Source organism: Leuresthes tenuis, unplaced genomic scaffold, assembly GCF_036924035.1.
Source record: "Leuresthes tenuis unplaced genomic scaffold, fLeuTen1.0.hap1 SCAF_4, whole genome shotgun sequence".
Lineage (NCBI taxonomy): Eukaryota > Metazoa > Chordata > Actinopteri > Atheriniformes > Atherinopsidae > Leuresthes > Leuresthes tenuis.
The window spans coordinates 8,590,140-8,607,227 of NW_027325358.1; the positions used below are offsets into that span (position 1 = coordinate 8,590,140).

The 17,088-nt window shown below is 42.1% G+C and overlaps 3 protein-coding genes across 4 annotated transcripts; 1 reads left to right on the forward strand and 2 right to left on the reverse strand.

The window, feature by feature from the left end:
• Nucleotides 1-733: 733 nt before the first annotated feature.
• Nucleotides 734-8,651, reverse strand: wiza (WIZ zinc finger a). Its single transcript, XM_072384412.1, has 9 exons — nucleotides 8,582-8,651; nucleotides 7,983-8,079; nucleotides 7,270-7,749; nucleotides 6,280-7,098; nucleotides 5,795-6,148; nucleotides 4,056-4,270; nucleotides 3,827-3,968; nucleotides 3,581-3,740; nucleotides 734-1,526 (listed from the first exon to the last, which is right to left on the reverse strand). The coding sequence occupies exons 2-9, from the start codon at nucleotides 7,993-7,995 to the stop codon at nucleotides 1,370-1,372; spliced, it is 2,340 nt and encodes a 779-aa protein (XP_072240513.1). The 5' UTR covers nucleotides 7,996-8,079; nucleotides 8,582-8,651; the 3' UTR covers nucleotides 734-1,369.
• Nucleotides 8,652-9,875: 1,224 nt separating this feature from the next.
• prdx2 (peroxiredoxin 2) lies at nucleotides 9,876-13,817 on the forward strand. Its single transcript, XM_072384415.1, has 6 exons — nucleotides 9,876-9,979; nucleotides 10,833-10,953; nucleotides 11,084-11,237; nucleotides 12,325-12,447; nucleotides 12,573-12,703; nucleotides 13,429-13,817. Exons 2-6 carry the CDS (start codon nucleotides 10,851-10,853, stop codon nucleotides 13,509-13,511), a joined length of 594 nt encoding a protein of 197 aa, XP_072240516.1. The 5' UTR covers nucleotides 9,876-9,979; nucleotides 10,833-10,850; the 3' UTR covers nucleotides 13,512-13,817.
• A 968-nt stretch (nucleotides 13,818-14,785) lies between these two features.
• LOC140305513 (transcription factor JunB-like) lies at nucleotides 14,786-16,583 on the reverse strand. Of its 2 annotated transcripts, XM_072384414.1 has the most exons (2): nucleotides 16,312-16,560; nucleotides 14,786-16,049 (listed from the first exon to the last, which is right to left on the reverse strand). In XM_072384414.1, the coding sequence occupies exon 2, from the start codon at nucleotides 16,009-16,011 to the stop codon at nucleotides 15,118-15,120; it is 894 nt and encodes a 297-aa protein (XP_072240515.1). In that variant the 5' UTR covers nucleotides 16,012-16,049; nucleotides 16,312-16,560; the 3' UTR covers nucleotides 14,786-15,117. The 2 variants fall into 2 exon arrangements, with proteins under 2 accessions (XP_072240515.1, XP_072240514.1); XM_072384413.1 differs by having other exon boundaries at nucleotides 14,786-16,583.
• Between the last annotated feature and the right edge of the window lie 505 nt (nucleotides 16,584-17,088).

Sequence of the window (17,088 nt, forward strand, 5' to 3'; positions counted from 1 at the left end):
TCCAATGTCTGTACAAAACAACCCAAATTTCCTTCTCTGAACAAGAGGAAGACTGTGAGAAACACCTCCGATGTGGTCAATGTAGAGCTCAGTGATATGCGAATTTGAATATTCACCTTTATTCCAATTTAATTCTCAGATTTTAGAGACAGTCAGACACAATGAAATTATAAAGTGTTGAAACTTTAAACTTGATTTAGCCAGTCATAATCCATCAGTAAAGGACAAATAATCTGCAGCAGAGGTAAGATTAATGACACCAGCAATACAGATGGTGACGGCAGCAGCCCTGGAAAGAGGACATCAGATATTAAACCAAACTGGGCTCAAAAGAAGGCGGCTTAAAGGTATTTTGCTTTGAAGTTGCTCAGTGTTTACATCAGCAGGACTTTGAGTGAAAGCACCGTGACACAATAAAAGCTTCTATTGTAGGGACTTTCCCATCTCAAAAATAAGCTATTATGTGATAAGAAAAAAACAAGAGCAGCGAGGGAGTTTTTCTTTTTCTATAAACTCAAGTGACATAATTTTTTGTCTTTAAAGAAAAAAATTATGTCAATAAAAGGAAACAAAGGTTGATAAATAACAATGTGATCCAGTTTGCTCACATTTCAGTTTAAATTCATTTGTATTGAATACTTTTTTAATCCCTGAATGGAAATGTTATTGATCCTGATAGACAACAGAAAATGGATGGATGGCTATAATGAGGGAAAAAAAAATTCAGCTGGCAAACACTTGGAAAGTTTATTTATATGACATCTGGAAATAATTAAAAAGAAAACATGATACATACACTAAAAATATAGTCTGTATAAGACAAAATTTACATACTATATAAAACATTTTAAAAAGAAACCACGAAACAACCAGAAAAAAAGTGGGAAAAACTAAAATAAATCAGTAAAATATCGACATGTTAACATATTTTAACATTGCACATCTGTGCAAAAAGACAATATCGCATTCCTTTGATGAAAATATAACCCCACAGAGTAAAACATTTCAAAATAAATGCATAATATAAGACTCGTTTAAGACTATACATGATGCAACTGTAATCCACACTGATCTAGTCAATTTTGATTGATTTGTCATTGTGTCATTATGAGCCACAAACGCTAAATCCATCCAATCACATCTGACATCGGCTCAAAAGGAGAAAAATATGAGAGCAGGAGGAGGAAAACTGTAAAAATTATCAACCCTGAAATGGATTTTACCTGAGTGGATTACACTGTGCTGCTTCCATCTTATAGCTCACGTTTGCCCTCCCAAGGACAAGTAGGGAACTCTATTTATCTTTATTTTATTATTTATTTTTTCAAGTCTCCAATTTGACGTCATTTCATCTTGAGGATTTTGTGGATTAGACAGCGACGGGGTGAACGAGTGTGGGAGCCGTCACAGGTGCAGCAGGCGGAGCTTCTTTGCCTTTGTAGCCCAGTGACAGGATGTGTTTCTGCAGGTGTGTGATCCACCGCTCTTGAATGGACAGAGGTCCCTGAAACACTTCTTCACAGAACCTGAACAGCAAAGACAGGCAAAAGAGAGACCTAAACTGAATCCAGTCGGGTCAAAGAAACACAACAATCCACGGACACTGTTTGTTTAAAAGTTGCAGTGGTTTATGTTTTGCTAGTTGGACACAAATATTCATTCATCAGCTAGTTTTTTTTAAGAAAGAAAAACCAAACAATGACAAAAACATCGAACTATTCCTTTAACTACAAAACCCAATTCCAATGAAGTTGGAACACTGTAAATAAAAACAGAATACAATCATTTTTTGATCAATATTCAACTGAATACACTACAGAGATACAATATTTAATGTTCAAACAGATAAACTTTTTTTTTTCTCAAATATTCACTCATTTTGAATGTGATGCCTACAACCCATTTTAAAAAAAAAAAAAGCTGGGACGGGGGCAACAAAAGACTGGGAATGCTCAACAGTGAACAGGTTAACTGGAAACAGGTGAATGTCATGATTGGGTATGAAAGGAATATCCTCGAGAGTCTCAGTTGTTCACTTTGTGACGGCCACTGCGTGAGAAAATAGCCCAACAGGTTTAGGAAGCACGTTTCTCAAAGTAAAAGTGCAAGGAATACAGTGATGTCATCATCTAAAGTCCATAATATCATCAAAAGATACAGAGAATCCGGAGAAATTTCTGCATGTAAGCAGCGAGGCCCGAAAACCAACTGTGAAAACCCGTGACCTTCGATCCCTCAGACTGCACTGCATTAACAACTGACATCAGGCTGTAAAGGATATTACCAGCTGGGCGCAGGAACACTTTGGAGATGGACTGACGCAAAGTGTTTTTGGAAATCATGGACCGTCATGTCCTCCGGACTAAAGAGGAAAAGGACCATCCAAATAGTTAAAAGGAGCGAAGTAAAAAAAAACAGCATCTGGGACAGTGTGGGGTTGTATTAGGGCCCACAGCGCGGGTAACTGAAAGGCACACACAGGGGTTGGAGCAACAGATGCTGCCATCCAGGTATCCTACTGCTGCTACGTTTTAGGGGCCTGACACACAGAGCCGACAATCAGCCATGGTGACTGAGGTATAGCAGAACCGCCCTCGTCTCTTGGTTGTGTAATCTGCACCGCTGGACCCCATTAAGGTCTTTTCTCAGCAAACAAAGGGTACAAACCACCACTGAGTGGAAAAACATTCAACATGGCTGTCACCGCTAGTCAGGAGGTTAATAATAAATTCATGTCATCTTAAAAGAATATTTAAAGATGGGTCATTAAAATCTGGCCAGAAATCAGGTTTCCTGGTGTTTACGTTCATTTCATTAGTGCACCAGAAAAATACATGAAGCAAACCCTGAAAGCATATAAAAGTCTGGATGCCTGGCCGCACTTCAAAGAGGAATTTTCCAGCGAAATTAAGGTGACAAAGACACCAGCCGACAGTCTGGTTGTATCCAGAAAGGTTCATACTAACATCTTCTATTTCATTCAAACCTTTGTACTGAAAACTGAGTGGCTTGATGAGGAATCCACTGTGCAGCCTGTGTGATACGTGACCACAGTCATGACACAGTTTAGATGTTTTGGGAGCACACTTTTTACCACTTTAAGCTTCATACCATTACACTGGCAAAACATTTGATGTGTAAACCTGGGAATCAGGATCACAAGGCAGGTGAGGAGTGTGATTTAATCATCCTTTAAGACCTCAATGATTCAAATATTAAGTGACTTTCTGTTTCAATTTCAGATGCAGAATAGAGCTGTTAGGGTTCCTCTAAAGTTGTCTCAGCTAGCAAACATCCCAGCCTGAAACCCTAAAAGAAGTCTTGTTTTTCCATCAAATGCAAAAACACTGCAGGAACTATAAGCATGAGGTGCAATCAAAATAACGACGAGTGATAATAAGCAAACACCTCTTCAAGTCCCTTAAAATGTCCAGATGCTGGCAATACGAGGACATCCTGCGGGACTCTTTCGCTGCTGCGAGTTTATCATGTTGATTTGGTGTATAACAGCCCATAAACTGATAAAGTTTGTTTCTACAGCAGTTAAATAGAAACTCACCTACTCAAACCATTGACTCACCTGCACTTGAGGGAATATATTTTACCCACTAGTTTTACTAGAGGAGTAAGTGGGGGCTTTGGCAGCAGAGCAGGGATGATGCCAGACCGTGATGGCTGCTGGGAGTTTTTGCCACGATTCTCCTCCCCTAAAGAAACTCCATGTTTTAGGGGATGGACCCCTGAAATTAACAAGAAGAGTGTTACAGGAATTTCAAACAGCAGTACAACAGTATCCAGCTATCTTCCAAGCCCTGCCATCTCTCACCCCTTGTTGTGCGTGCATGGAGACTGCTGTGGTCCTTTCTGCTCGCTCTGTGCTCGTGCTGCTGCTGGGACAACTTCGGGCTGCTGCTCGGCACAGTTTCAGAGTCTGTGGACATAGAGGGCGAAGCAACAGCTCTCTGGGACTGGAAAAAAAATGCCAATAGTTAAAAATCCACCTCATAAATTGATCCCGAGTATCAGAAGCAGACTAATTCTAAAGCACAGCCCACCTTCTTGATGTACAGGTCTCCGAAACGATAGCGTCTGGTTATTTCTGCCACCTTGGCGGGGTCTTTTCGGATCAACTCACTGAGCAGTTCGATCGGTGAAGTTGCTCCGTCTGCCTTCCATTCAAAGAGGCCCAGCTGTCGGAGGTGGGCCCGTGCGTGACTGGCCAAGGCCTTGCGGTTTTCAAAGTCGAATCCACAAAGCTCACAGGACGTGTCTGACACACGAAGTAACATATCAACCATGTGCAACCAGATTACAGTGATTGTGATTACATGACAGGTCATATCAGCAAAACCTTCATAATGTTTTCAACAAAATCCCTTTTAGACTTTTGTTGGGTTTCTCTCATGAAGATGGACTATGTGGAAAAGTTTTTAACGTTTAGGCCGACTGCCTGGCCAACAGACAGCAAATAGGTAAGAGCTTCACATAACATATTTCAGCTAGCAACAAATATTTAACCCCAACTGGTAAATTAAGTGGTTAAACAACCATGTCAGAAGACACATCCTTTTGTTGCTGATGTAACTCTATTTCAGGGAGGATTAAATTATTGATCTGAAACAAGCAAACAAAATAACCTAGGAGATTATAGAAAATACTAAAATTAGGTTAAGAGCTGTCCAAACGCATTATTAAAACCTGGAAGGATAGTGGTGAACCACCATCTTTGTGGAAGAAATGTTGGAGGAAAATCTCGAATGATCATGATCAGAAATTCTTGAAACATTTGCTGAAATCGAAATGAAGAGAATCCACACAGAAAAAAGGCTTCAGTTCGCTCTGTGGCATAAAGGGTGGACTCAACGGGAAAAGGGAGCATCAGAGTAAGAAGGGAGGTGGATGAGGCGCTGCACCCATCGTGCTCACTGCCTACTGTACAATCATGTGGATGCGGTGTTAGGATCTGTGGTTGCCTCAGTTGATCAGGTCCAGGTTCAGAAATGTCATGTCGCCAAAAAACGAGGGGAGCTGACTGCCTGAATAAACTAAATGACGAGGTTTTTCCAACGTAAAGTCAGGATTAATCAGGCTAAAATCATAAAAGAGTGTGAGACATCATTTCCACGCATAGATAAGAGTCCAGACTTTAACCCCACTGAGAATCTGTGGGATGTGCTGGATCTCAATGAAAAAAAACTATTCAACTTTGGTTGGAAATGAATGTTGTGACATTGCAGAGGCTTATTCAACTGATGCCACAGGGAAAGTTTGAAGGTAATTCAACTAAATATTACAGTACGCTACAAGCAGTATAAAGTGGGTCATGTTTTAGCAAGGCCTGACCCAAGTGCCCGTGTCACAAAGAACACTTTGATACTTTACGTCATGTGTGCAGGACTGGCTTTAGAAAGTGTTTTCCATTCCTTAGCTGGTTTGCCTCTTTGTGTATCTATATCAGACTCAATAACGTCACACCACATGAGTGGCTATTAAGAGAACTACAGACTCCAAATGTTACTGAAATAAAACATAATTTACAGAGAAATAGTTTCCAATAATTAGCCGTGATAAGCAGTACGTTCTGTAGAAACAGGCTATCATGAGAACAGATGTGATAATAAGATCAAAACAAATACTGTAATTTAGCTCATAATTTGGACTAACTCTTAGCTGTTTTTTGCAGGACTGATTCAGCGCTCAAGTTGACCAAAGTTTATGGTAAAAACTGAGCCAAAGTACATTTGGCTACATGGTCAGCATTTGATGCTTTAAAAAAAATGCTGATGTGACTTACCAACATGTGAGGCCCCACTCTTCACAGCAGGAGATTTCTCTTTCATTGAGTAATCAACGGGTGACATGCAGGAGTTGGAGGCTCCCTCCCCTGATGGGAGGCTGTCCCGGGATCTTTTGGAGCTTTGAGGGGTCCACGTTGCCTTGCCCGATGCTGAAGAACTGCCGCGTGCCAACTCTTTTCTTTCTTCGCCATGCAACATCACCTCTTTGAGGAGATCGATTGGAGATGTTCTGATTGACCAAGTTAGGCCGAGCTGCCGTAGATGGGCGCGCACGTGACATGACAGGGCTTTGCGGGTTTCAAACAGCTGGCCACAGAAGTCGCAAAGGACTGTTGGCGGTGACTGCGTGTCTGTGGAACGCGGTGACTTCATTATTCATCCAAAATTTGGTACACATCAACATGCAAATTAATTGAACTTTTAATAGAATGATAAGTTATCAATAAAATGGTAAAACATACTGAGATTAACAGCTTTTTACCTGAGTCAACAGGCTTAGTAGAAACAGAAGCTGTAGGTGACTTCTGCAGGGGAGAGTTGCTAGAGGACGTCTTTAGTTGAACAGATACCTCCGTCTCTACAGGCTCAGGCTTAGGCTTTCTATGTAGGGGGTCCACTGCCAGCCGAAAACCTTTCTTAGCCTTTGGTGCCCTGTTTAAAGGAGGCTGAGAAGAGTGAGAGCTCTTTGCAGAGCTTGGGGTGAGACAGGTCGGGGAAAACGAGGCCTGAGACTGGCTGGGAGGTGGAGACAGAGCGGGAACTGAGGGAGAAGTTGGTGTCTGGGATGGCACAGCAGATGAGGTGGATGCACAGTTTGTTTTTTGAAGGGGTGTAGTTTCTAACACACCACTGCTGACCAGCTCCTGGACAGCATCAATCGCAGAGCTTTTTCCCACTAGGTCACTCACCCCAATGTGACGTAGGTGAGAGCGTGCGTGGCTGGCCAGGCCTTTACGATTCTCGAATACCTCCCCGCACAGAACACAGGTACAATCCGCAGATGTTTTCGGCCGTTTGCTGAGGGGAGACGCAGGTGGAGAGGACGGATCAGAGGGACGTTTGTTGGATGATCTGGGGGAAAGGTTTGATGCGAGGTCTTCCTCTTGCTCGGCACTGATGGGCTTGAGGTCCTCCTCCTCCATCATCTGGTAAAGATATTCAATCGGACCGCTCTTGATCTCACTGTCAGGGATTCCAATCTGCCGTAGATGGGCACGGGCGTGACTAGACAAGCCCTTCCGTGTCTCATACCAGCAGCCACAAAGTTGGCAAACATGAACCTCATCTTTAGCGTCAGAAGCTGTAAGGATGACACGAAACAAAGGTAAAAGGTACAAAGTCAGCTAGATGATATTAAACAGAAATGTAACATCAGCAGGGATAAATTACACCCTGTAAGTTCAGTTTTCACAAACAGCTTCTCGACTTCAGGTTCAACATTTGAGTAAAACTATTCAAATTATAGCCATACTTAAAGAGATTGGGGCATCAGTCTCCAGTGGTGCCCACAGTGGCTTGGTAAGAGTCTGATCTGAGGAAGATGAGCTGCTGCTTTCGGAAGGCATAAGAGCAGAGGGAGATGAGGGGAGAAAGGATGCTGCTGGTTCTTTCGGTGTGGCTGGAGATCCCTGCTGATCTGTCTTTTGTGGAGTTGCTCGAACCCCCGTCTTGCTCGAGGTATTCATGTCCTCTTCCACTGAGGGTGTCTTGGACTCCTGCTGGGATGTTTTCTTGAGAGTCGTCGACACAGGTACAGGAGAGTCTGGTTTTATATCTGGTAGAGAGCCATCTCTCTCCTGTATGAGCTGATAGAGCAGCTCGATGGGAGCTCCGCTGTTTTCTGACACTGTGACACCGAGCTGGCGCAGATGGAGGCGGGCGTGGCTGGAGAGCCCTCGTCGTGTCTCGAAATATGTCCCGCAGACCTCACAAATGACTGGCCCTGTGGTTGCTGCAGGGAAGTTCAGGTGAAGATTGTTATCACAGACTGAATGAGACACCTTTGATCAAGATTCTTCACTCAAGTTCTTCAAATTAAAAGAAGTTATTGTAGATGAAGATTTGAAATGGGAAGAACCACATTGATCTCGTACCATTGAAAATGGTACTCGCAGGCTCTACACAATATAATGTAATTACCATAGACAATGTAATTACCGGTAACTCGTATTTAGTGTGTCTTACCTTGAGAATCCATGTGCACTGATGGTGATGTAGTTATATCTGAGGGGGAGGGAAAGCTGTCTTTTCTGCAGATTCCGTGCACCAACGTGAATAAAACCTGAATTAAAAAGCAAAGAAGACAGTTTTAACACTACTGGCATCATATAGCTTTTCATTAGCCATCACGGCATCTAACTTAACAAATAACATACTGGAAAAATAAAAGCAGCAACTTGACCACCCTGGAATAACGCTAAATGACTAAAATCTCGCGATAAAAATAGCTTGTTCAGATATAGCTTTACAACTGAGGATCTTACCCTGATGTCGCCTAATAACACTATTCACAGTCAGAGATGTTTCACTATTTCTTATTCTACCGATCAAGTTTTAACGAAATCTAACTGAATATATAAAAACATACCAAATGGGATAATGAATCTTGTAAATTAAAGCTAACTTGAGCTACAGAGCTCCCTTTGTTTTGCTCTAAAATGCAACCGTTAGCCGTTCGTTACCCTTATTCCATCTTATTTCAGCGCAGTTTTAACCTGCTACACACCCTACACCTTTAGCAGAACCCAACTAAAACGTTTATTGATCAATAACTGTAAATTTACCTCAAATCTTTGAGTCTGCCCCAGCACATCAGATTATTTTAGGCTCAGCGGAAGTAGCACTGCTAAGGTTCCTGGAGCTGTCAAAATAAAAGACCCAAGGAGCGCGCGCTCGAGCTTTGGGTGATTAAATGCGCCTCCTTGTGACCACCTACAGACATAGACTATGTAGGTGTGGTAATTCTGTTCAGCATCAGTTATTACATGTATTTTTCAGTTAATAATCCACTAAAAACTGGCGCCACTCTAAAAATAAAACAATTTATTTCACACATCAACAACCAAGCAACAACATAGTCATTTACATTTGTCATTAAACATATAAACAATGTGTTTTGTTGTTTATATCTGCTTTTCTGTCATTGTAAGTTTTAAAGGTTTTGATTTAACGGTTTTTGTCATCATATGGATGCAATTTGTCAGCGACAAGATTTAAGCGCGTAAACGATAAGTTCGTTCTTTACAAATCAAACATAATGTTGGAAAGACCATTGATTTAAAGTAAAACTAGAGTATTTCATCTTTGCTCTTTGGTCTCCCATACAGTTGTAAGATTTAACACCACTGTCATATCCATGTGAGCCCTACAGATGTACAGTTAAACAAAACACATATTTTTTGTCATGTTAAAGAGGCCACATAAGGCCACAAAACTAAAGCAACCATAAACCAAAACGGTGTGGTGCAGGGCTGGAAACTATGAACTGCAGTATCTCAGCCTCATAGCACTCTAGGATAGTTTCAAGCCCAGAATGTGCATAACAAAATACAATGTATTTCAATCAGAAGCAGCAGAAGCACATAGTTTTAAGATTCACAAACCTTGCTAGTGTTGCTTTAAGTCACATAAACAAATTACAAATTAAAATATGCCCCAATAGCTCAGTGTGTTTGCAGTGTTTACAAATCATTAGTTTTTAAATGAAGTTTTACCTAATAACTTTAGTTATTAGGTAAAACTTAGCAGACGATTTTGTTTGGCTCATCCAACTTAAAAAAAAGTGAACAGGCAATAAGCTCATTTAGGAAACTAGATAACAAAAGGGCAGTAGCTTATCACACTACGTAAATATGGAGAGCTTTGTTCACTTTGATTAGTTTGTACCACTTCCACAAAAGTAAAGAACAGCTTTTGATATATCCTCGTGATTATTGTTATTTTTGACCCAGCTATACAGAAATACACAAACTCGTTTAGGGTGCACAAAGTTTCAAGAGCCTCTGTAAATGCAAAGTTCTGCAGAGTCCCAGCTTTTAATTTTAAAGGCATAATTTTCACTTCCGGGGGGCGCAGCTGTCTGTGTACTTTTTCCACTCTGCCCTCCCTCCTTTGACTCCTCTTTCCTCCTGCAAGCCGCAGACTTCTGCTGCCAACTTCTCCACGGCATTACGAAAAGACAGGTGCGTAAAAAAATGATGTTCATCTGATGACTTTCTGTCAGCAATTCACGGCTTGTCTGCACAGCTCGACTGCAGTTCTGAGTGTTTGTTCTGAAACAAAGAGAAGCTAAGAAAGCAGTTTGCTTGATTTAGCTAACGATAAGCTAGCCAGGCGGGCTGTGCGGGTGATCTGCTCCCCTCCTTCCAAGTGTTTTGGGCCTGTTTCTGGCTCTTTCTTTGTTCCTGTGCTGCAGCTTGCGGGGCATACCGGTGAGCTCCGGCTCAGTTTGACCATTTTTGGCCGTTTCTGCTTGATTGAACTAACGTTATTAAACGCGAGCCCTTGAACTGCTCTGCTGAACTTTGTCCAAGAGATATCTCCGGCATGCTTATTGAAATTGTAGCTCAACCAAAGCGAGGCAGGATTGTTAGCTTCTGCACTGTACGATTCAGTGGCATCGCCATAAAAAAAAAACTACTTTAAATGTTAATGTTACCCTATAGTGCTCGTGACATGGCTGTAATTGCAGGTTAAATTGGTCTTTAATCCACATTCTTCTTATTGAAAGCTTGCATTATCCATTAAGTGAGTTTTTTAGGCTTATCATGCTTATGTAAGCTTCCCATTGTTGCATGCTGGCTGGACCAGTCTTGCATGTGACCTTTTAGTGGTTTTGCCTGAAGGATCAAGCCTTTGAACCTGCACGTCAACAAAGAGTCGACTGTCAAGGGGCTTTTTAGGCTAAATGTTGTATTTCTTCTCAAGTTTGTTGCATAAATATGTTGTTGCTCCATACATCTGAGCTAATCTGTAATGGTGGTTGTTTGTGAAGGATTTATTTATATAATTATGCATGCTTTCCCTCTCCATCAGTTATTTGTCACCAAAACCATGTCTTCTGGAAATGCTCAGATCGGCAAGCCTGCCCCGGACTTTAAAGCCACAGCTGTAGTGGATGGGCAGTTCAAGGACATCAAGCTGTCTGACTACAAAGGTAACAAGGAGCAGGAACTTTTCTACACCATAGCTGGTGTTTGACCAGCGCTTTACCCATTTAAGATGCATTTGATCTGCCTTTTCCAGAATGCAAAGAGGATTCATTCATTTCTCTCTGTGTGCTTCAGGGAAGTACGTGATTTTCTTCTTCTACCCCTTGGACTTCACATTCGTTTGCCCCACCGAGATTATTGCTTTCAGCGACAGGGCAGAGGAGTTCCGCCGTCTGGGATGCGAGGTCATCGGCTGCTCCGTAGACTCCCACTTCAGCCACTTGGCATGGTAAGAACTCCTGCTAGCAGAGAGGAACTGAGGATTTTTGAGAACTTGTCAACCTCAGTGGGTCCTGAATGCCTTACAAATGGTTAGACCCACACTGCTGATGAGGAGTCAGCAGGTGGGTTTATTGGATTACTTAAATAAAAATAAAAAAAAGATTATTTCTTGAATTCTTTAATTTATACCTTTTTCTAAAATAATTAAAAAAAAGAATAAAAATGCATTTGAAAACTACCGTCAAGACACATCTCTACATAAATATCCTAAAAAAGGGTTTGTTGGCTGAACTTCCAGCTGGTCACCGTTTGAGTCAGGCCTTCGTCAGGTTTCTATCTGCAATGCTGACAGTGAAGTTTGTTTCAGCTCTGCAGGAACACCCACCCCAGATTATCTGCTGTCACCCCGCCTCCCTGCGTCATATTGATAAGTGTTGCGGTAACGGTCTCTGAATCGTCCTGCTCTTTCTGTCAGGTATAAGATGATGTAAGGGTTTGCACAACCTGAACGAGATGATAATTTATATTTTAAAAAAAAAACAGTTGAAATGGAAATGATAATAAAAAACAAGAAGCAAAACAAAAGTATTTCAAGTATACAACAATCAAAAAAAGGTTTATTAAAACAAGTTGGTTGCAGGTATATCGGTGAACACATGCTGTTTTGTTAGTTTATTGCTTTTCCTGGACAATGTAACAGTTTTTTTTTTTTTTTTTTTGTCATTTACCTGAAGAGAGTGAAAGTAAAACTTTAAATGACTTTCTGTATGATGTATGGCAGTTATTTCAGTGGAAGTGTGCAGCCGCAGAGACCCGTCTGTAGACTTTAAAACGGCCCCGTGCATGGGAGCCTTCATTGCCGCTGACCCTAAAAGTTGTATGAAGATTCACGGCTGGTTAACCTGGAAAACATGTAACCAGCCCTGCTGTCACAGCATTCAAGAACAACCTTGACTTGTTGATTGCTGAGGTCTTTTGAAGTTTCATAAAAACCCAAAATACGGTGCTTGAAATAAAGCACATCAGTGTTTAACGTGGTTACATCAATGGCTTTTACATGAGTTTTTCATGCGGTCATTTCTTTTTCTCTGTAGGATTAACACACCAAGGAAGCAAGGAGGTCTGGGTAACATGAAAATCCCGCTTGTTGCAGACCTTACAAAGTCAATATCCAGAGACTACGGTGTGCTGAAGGAGGATGACGGCATTGCATACAGGTCAGTTAGATATTTTCTTTTTTACATCCAAGGTTTTCACTGAGGTGTAAGTTTAAACCTCTTGAGTTGCTAAAAAAAGGTTGTAAATCTGCCTTTTTTTGGCCATTTTTATAACCTCTTTTCAGGGGTCTCTTTGTGATCGATGACAAAGGCATCCTGAGACAGATCACCATTAACGATTTGCCTGTGGGTCGCTCTGTGGATGAGACTCTGCGCCTGGTTCAAGCCTTCCAGCACACTGACAAATACGGGGAGGGTGAGTAAATCTCTGCATTCATACTCTAATTTAATCTGCACAATTGTTGCAATCACTTCAGTCTCTTTAATGTGAATGGATTTAAACTATCAAATATAACAAATGTCATTTTCCACCTTGTGAGGTTTGACAGGCTCTTGTTACTGCTTCATTTTAGCAGCACCTGAATGGCGTGTTGGTGCCAGTAACTGCTTGTGGTGTTGTTTAACCCCCAACGAGTGCATTTAAATTACCCTCCGTTTGCACAGGAATTAGATTAATTTGCAAAGCCAAATGTCACAGCCTCACTATTGGCACATATTGGTTTGTGTCATTAAAAAAACTTGAGGTCATACCACTTATCTGAAATATAACAGAAACATCCAAACCACTTTTTAAAGTTTTATTTGAACTAATCAACTGTTAGACGTATTGTAATAGAAATAAAAACAACAGGAAATTACAGATATATTAGTGGTTTAGCATTTCTAATAAACGCCTAGACTGCTCTTGTTTATTATTTTTTTAACAAATTTGATGTTTTGCAATCTTTAAAAACTTAGAAATATTGGACAAAAAAGAACATCTTTAAATGAAAACTGCAAGATTTGAGTTAACCGAGTTTGTTCAGTGTTATTCTGTTTTTTTACCCTCCTGGTCATTCGTGTTTGTACTTTGTCCTCATGTAAGAGTTCAATAACAATACAGTTTGATGTAAACTTTGTCCCTCTGCCCTTATCTCACAGTGTGCCCTGCTGGTTGGAAACCTGGGAGTGACACCATCGTCCCAGATGTCGAGAAGAGCAAAGCATTCTTCTCCAAGCAGTAGATATGAAGGTGTTCTGTCCAGCTCATTTCCTGACCTCAGCACTTGCCTTCAGATGAGAGGTGTCCCTATGAAGCAGTAACACGTGGCGTCCAATCTGATCTATTAAAACAAATTCCTCAGCTTGTTTAGGAAGAAAATCCTGTCGCAAACGTTACCTTTTTATGTGCAGTCTACAATTGGTGGGGTAACCTCATAGTCTCAAGCACTGAAAGTATAGTTTTGTTCATTTTTCAAAGAAAGTGTTGATATTTTTCCTTGCTGTCATTAATGATTTGCTACCATCTTTATTAAAACAGTGGGAAAACTATGGTTGAGTGTGTTTTCTGTATTTTACATGTAGTTTCAATGCTGGCCACTTGGTGGCGATAAAGCTCTACTGAATCTGTTCCCATTTACTTGAATTGGAGGTATAATTCCAAGAAACGTTTTTGCAACAGATGTAGTAGCCAACTGCCTTGGCTCCTGTGCCTGGCAGAGGATCTGAGTACATCACAGCTGCCAGGTCTTGGTTAATATTGGATTTTTTGAGGTGACTGACTCAGCACAACATTCTGTTCTTGCCAAATGGCACTGAGGCTCGTTGGGAAAGATGGGATTGTTGGTTGTAATGTTAATAAACCCGTAGGAGTGTCCCAGATACAGATTTTTCACTGTTATCAGTGTTCAAAGTTTAGCTGTTCTCATATCTATTGACTACCATTTCCTTAGAAACTCCTGTTAAAGCTGAAATGGGTGGATATGCTGATTTATTTCCACACGCACTCTTGTCATGGACTCATTTGGCTATCCTCCCCGTTGTTTCTGCCAGCTTTTGTTTACACCAGTTCTTGTCATTTCTAACAAGCTATTCAGTCTGTTCTGCATTTCTATGGAACTTTTTTTTTTCTTCAACCATCTTTTCTGATCTATTGCTCACGTCTTGTTTTGGGAAACTGAAACCAGATTGGGGGAAACTCCCTTCACTAGAATAAACCGCCCATTGACAAACCTTTTCATTGTGGTGTGAAGGGGAGAGCGCCGCTTCTCTGACGGGTAATGTAGGAGGGAGTTCCCGGAAACCTTGTCGTGATATGACGTTTGCTGGCAACATTTACCATTTATGGGCTGACGTGTGTACGTCAACAGGGAAAAATCCTACGCTGGGACGTTTTTCAACGTCTAGCAACTTCTGCTGTAAACCTAAATGCTGGTCAGTGACAACAGTGCGGTTATGTTTACGAGAACCATAAATCAAATGAGAACACATTTAAAAATAACTAAGTTAAGACACCACGTTTCTCGATTTCATAGTTTAATTTACTTAAATATATGTACACTGTACAGGTAAGAAAGGAAAGAAAACAGGCTCATCAGACTCAACCTGATCAACACAAATAACTTACATAAAAACGGCAATGAAAATGTAAACAGGCAAAGTCAAGACGACACTTTTAAAACTTATTCAAAAATGCCCCAAGTGTTTTAGTCTTGTGTGGTTTCTGTGTGGGTTACTCTTCTTTTGGTCAAATAAACCACAGTGATTCAGTTCTCGTACAGACAGCGTACACAGACTGCTGTGTTGTTCAGTGTAGTTCTTGTCCAGTGTTGTTAAAAGTGCGCTATTGATTCAGTAAGACTTTACTTTGGGCGTTAACATGAGCTGGCAGCCACTGCTCACATGTGTCATTACTTTCTGTTTGAGTTGGGCCACCTGTTCCCGCAGTACAGAAGCCGTGTTTGACAGTCCAGCGTTGTCCGTTTTCAACACTTTCACTTTGTCCTCAAGACGAGAGATGCGCTCCAGTTTGCGCCTCCGACATTTTGAGGCTGCGAGTCGGTTCCTCAGCCGCTTGCGCTCTGCTTTGATCTTCTCCTGATTCTCCATATCAATTGGAGACATCGGTGGAGAGCTGTTGTCGCTGCTCTGCATGTCGGGGACTATCTGAGGCTCCTCTTTCAGGCCCCCGAAGCGCTGCGAGTGGATACCAGCCGCGGCCAAGGAATGCTGGAAGTGGTGGGATCCGTGCGCAATGGCCTGAGGATGCTGATGGTACTGGTGATGAGGCAGGTAGCTGATAGTGGCGGACGGATAGCTGGCCGTAGAGGTCAGGCCGGGGTTCGCTGTGCAGCTGCTCAGAGTTGTGTATTCGAGCGGTTCTGGTTGCATGGATGAGCCGAACACCGAGGTTGGAGCCGGACAGGTAACCCCGCCGGTTCCGATGGACACGTTTGGTGGAGCCATTTGGTTCATCTTGTGTAGATCGTCCAGTGCTTTAACAAAACCTTCTGCAAATCCTTCCGCCTCCTCTGTGATTCCGCGATTGTAGATGTACTGAGGAGGTGTCGGCGTTGTGGTGATGACCCCGTTGCTGTTCTGGATGATCAGTCGCTCAAGTTCAGGGGAGGCGAGCTTCAACGAGCCCACGTCCGCAGTACCCGCTGAATAGAAATCACTCTCGGCGCGCAGGTGCTGTGGCTTGAAGTTTGAGTTCCGATATGAATCGGAGAAGTTCAAGTTCATATTCTGCTTTAGCAGCTTGTAGTCGGGTAGCGCTGCGCCTGGATGGCCATAAGCAGAGAGAAACGAGTCGTCATAAAAAGGCTGTTCCATTATTGTGGACATATTTCAAATCAGACAGTCAAATAGCTATAAGAGTGCGCTGCAAAGATGTTGCACAGACACCGAGGCGTCAGTGTCCCAAATGAGTCAATCTTCAGCACAAAGTCCCGTTGTATTATTATATTGAAGCTCAAAGCTATCAAAAACAGCAAAACTTCCAAAATAGTGGAACTGTACTGTACCCAAGTCGTCGATTTGTACCTTTTAGTTGGGTTCAAAGCGGAGTCCAGTGACTAATACAGATGTTTCATTCCACTCGTGAGTAGTAGAATTTCTTCCCCTCTGAGTGTGTGCTTCCCCTTAGTTTCCTTATTAATGACAAGCGGTGAAATGCCTCAGCTCTCTTTATATGTATGCTCCAAGAAACCTGCTGATTGGTTGTTTCCTCAGTGCCTCCGCCTCTGGGTTGCCAGGCTTGATGACGTTTTTGCCAGGAACACGAACTGTAAACAAGACAAGGCTACCCGGCTTAGAGGAAAGTCAAGTCAAGATAGGTAGACGACATAGTCCACACGGTATACGTTTTGACCTCTTAACGAGTAGCTGAACTCTTAACAAATCTCTCTGTCCCATACAACTCAGACGTCATCCAGAAAAAAAATATATAAAATATATAAAGAAAGAACCTAATCCAGTTTTATTTTAACACAACACCTAAACAATCACTTGGATGTCCATCCATATCAGCAGTCCCACCAGTCTTGGGATATATACTGTGGTGCTGAGTCATGCGATCCAAACTCATATCGGCTCGTCCATATTTGGGTATCCCGGCGCACCAGTTCCTCCCTGTCATAAGCAGGAAGCCGATCCCATCCTGGCGCGCATCCAGCTCCTGACGAAGATGTGGGAGGCGGAGGAGGTGCATTGCTGCCTGCCTCCACCCAGCAGGCGTAGAGAGGACGGGTAACTCTTGGGTGTGATGACTGAAGAGTCGCGTGTAGCCTTAAGGGTGCTTGGCAAATGCTCAGGATATCA

Excerpts from the sequence above, each read along its gene's own strand:
- wiza (XM_072384412.1), bottom strand. Across the intron at positions 4,271-5,794 it reads GAGTGGGGCCTCACATGTTG|ACACGTCCTGTGAGCTTTGT; the intron begins GTAAGTCACATC and ends TTCGTGTGTCAG. Across the intron at positions 1,527-3,580 it reads ATATATTCCCTCAAGTGCAG|GTTCTGTGAAGAAGTGTTTC; the intron begins GTGAGTCAATGG and ends TTTGCTGTTCAG.
- prdx2 (XM_072384415.1), top strand. The coding sequence starts at position 10,851 with ATGTCTTCTGGAAATGCTCAGATCGGCAAGCCTGCCCCGGACTTTAAA. Across the intron at positions 10,954-11,083 it reads CAAGCTGTCTGACTACAAAG|GGAAGTACGTGATTTTCTTC; the intron begins GTAACAAGGAGC and ends TGTGTGCTTCAG. Across the intron at positions 12,704-13,428 it reads CACTGACAAATACGGGGAGG|TGTGCCCTGCTGGTTGGAAA; the intron begins GTGAGTAAATCT and ends CTTATCTCACAG.
- LOC140305513 (XM_072384413.1), bottom strand. The coding sequence starts at position 16,113 with ATGTCCACAATAATGGAACAGCCTTTTTATGACGACTCGTTTCTCTCT.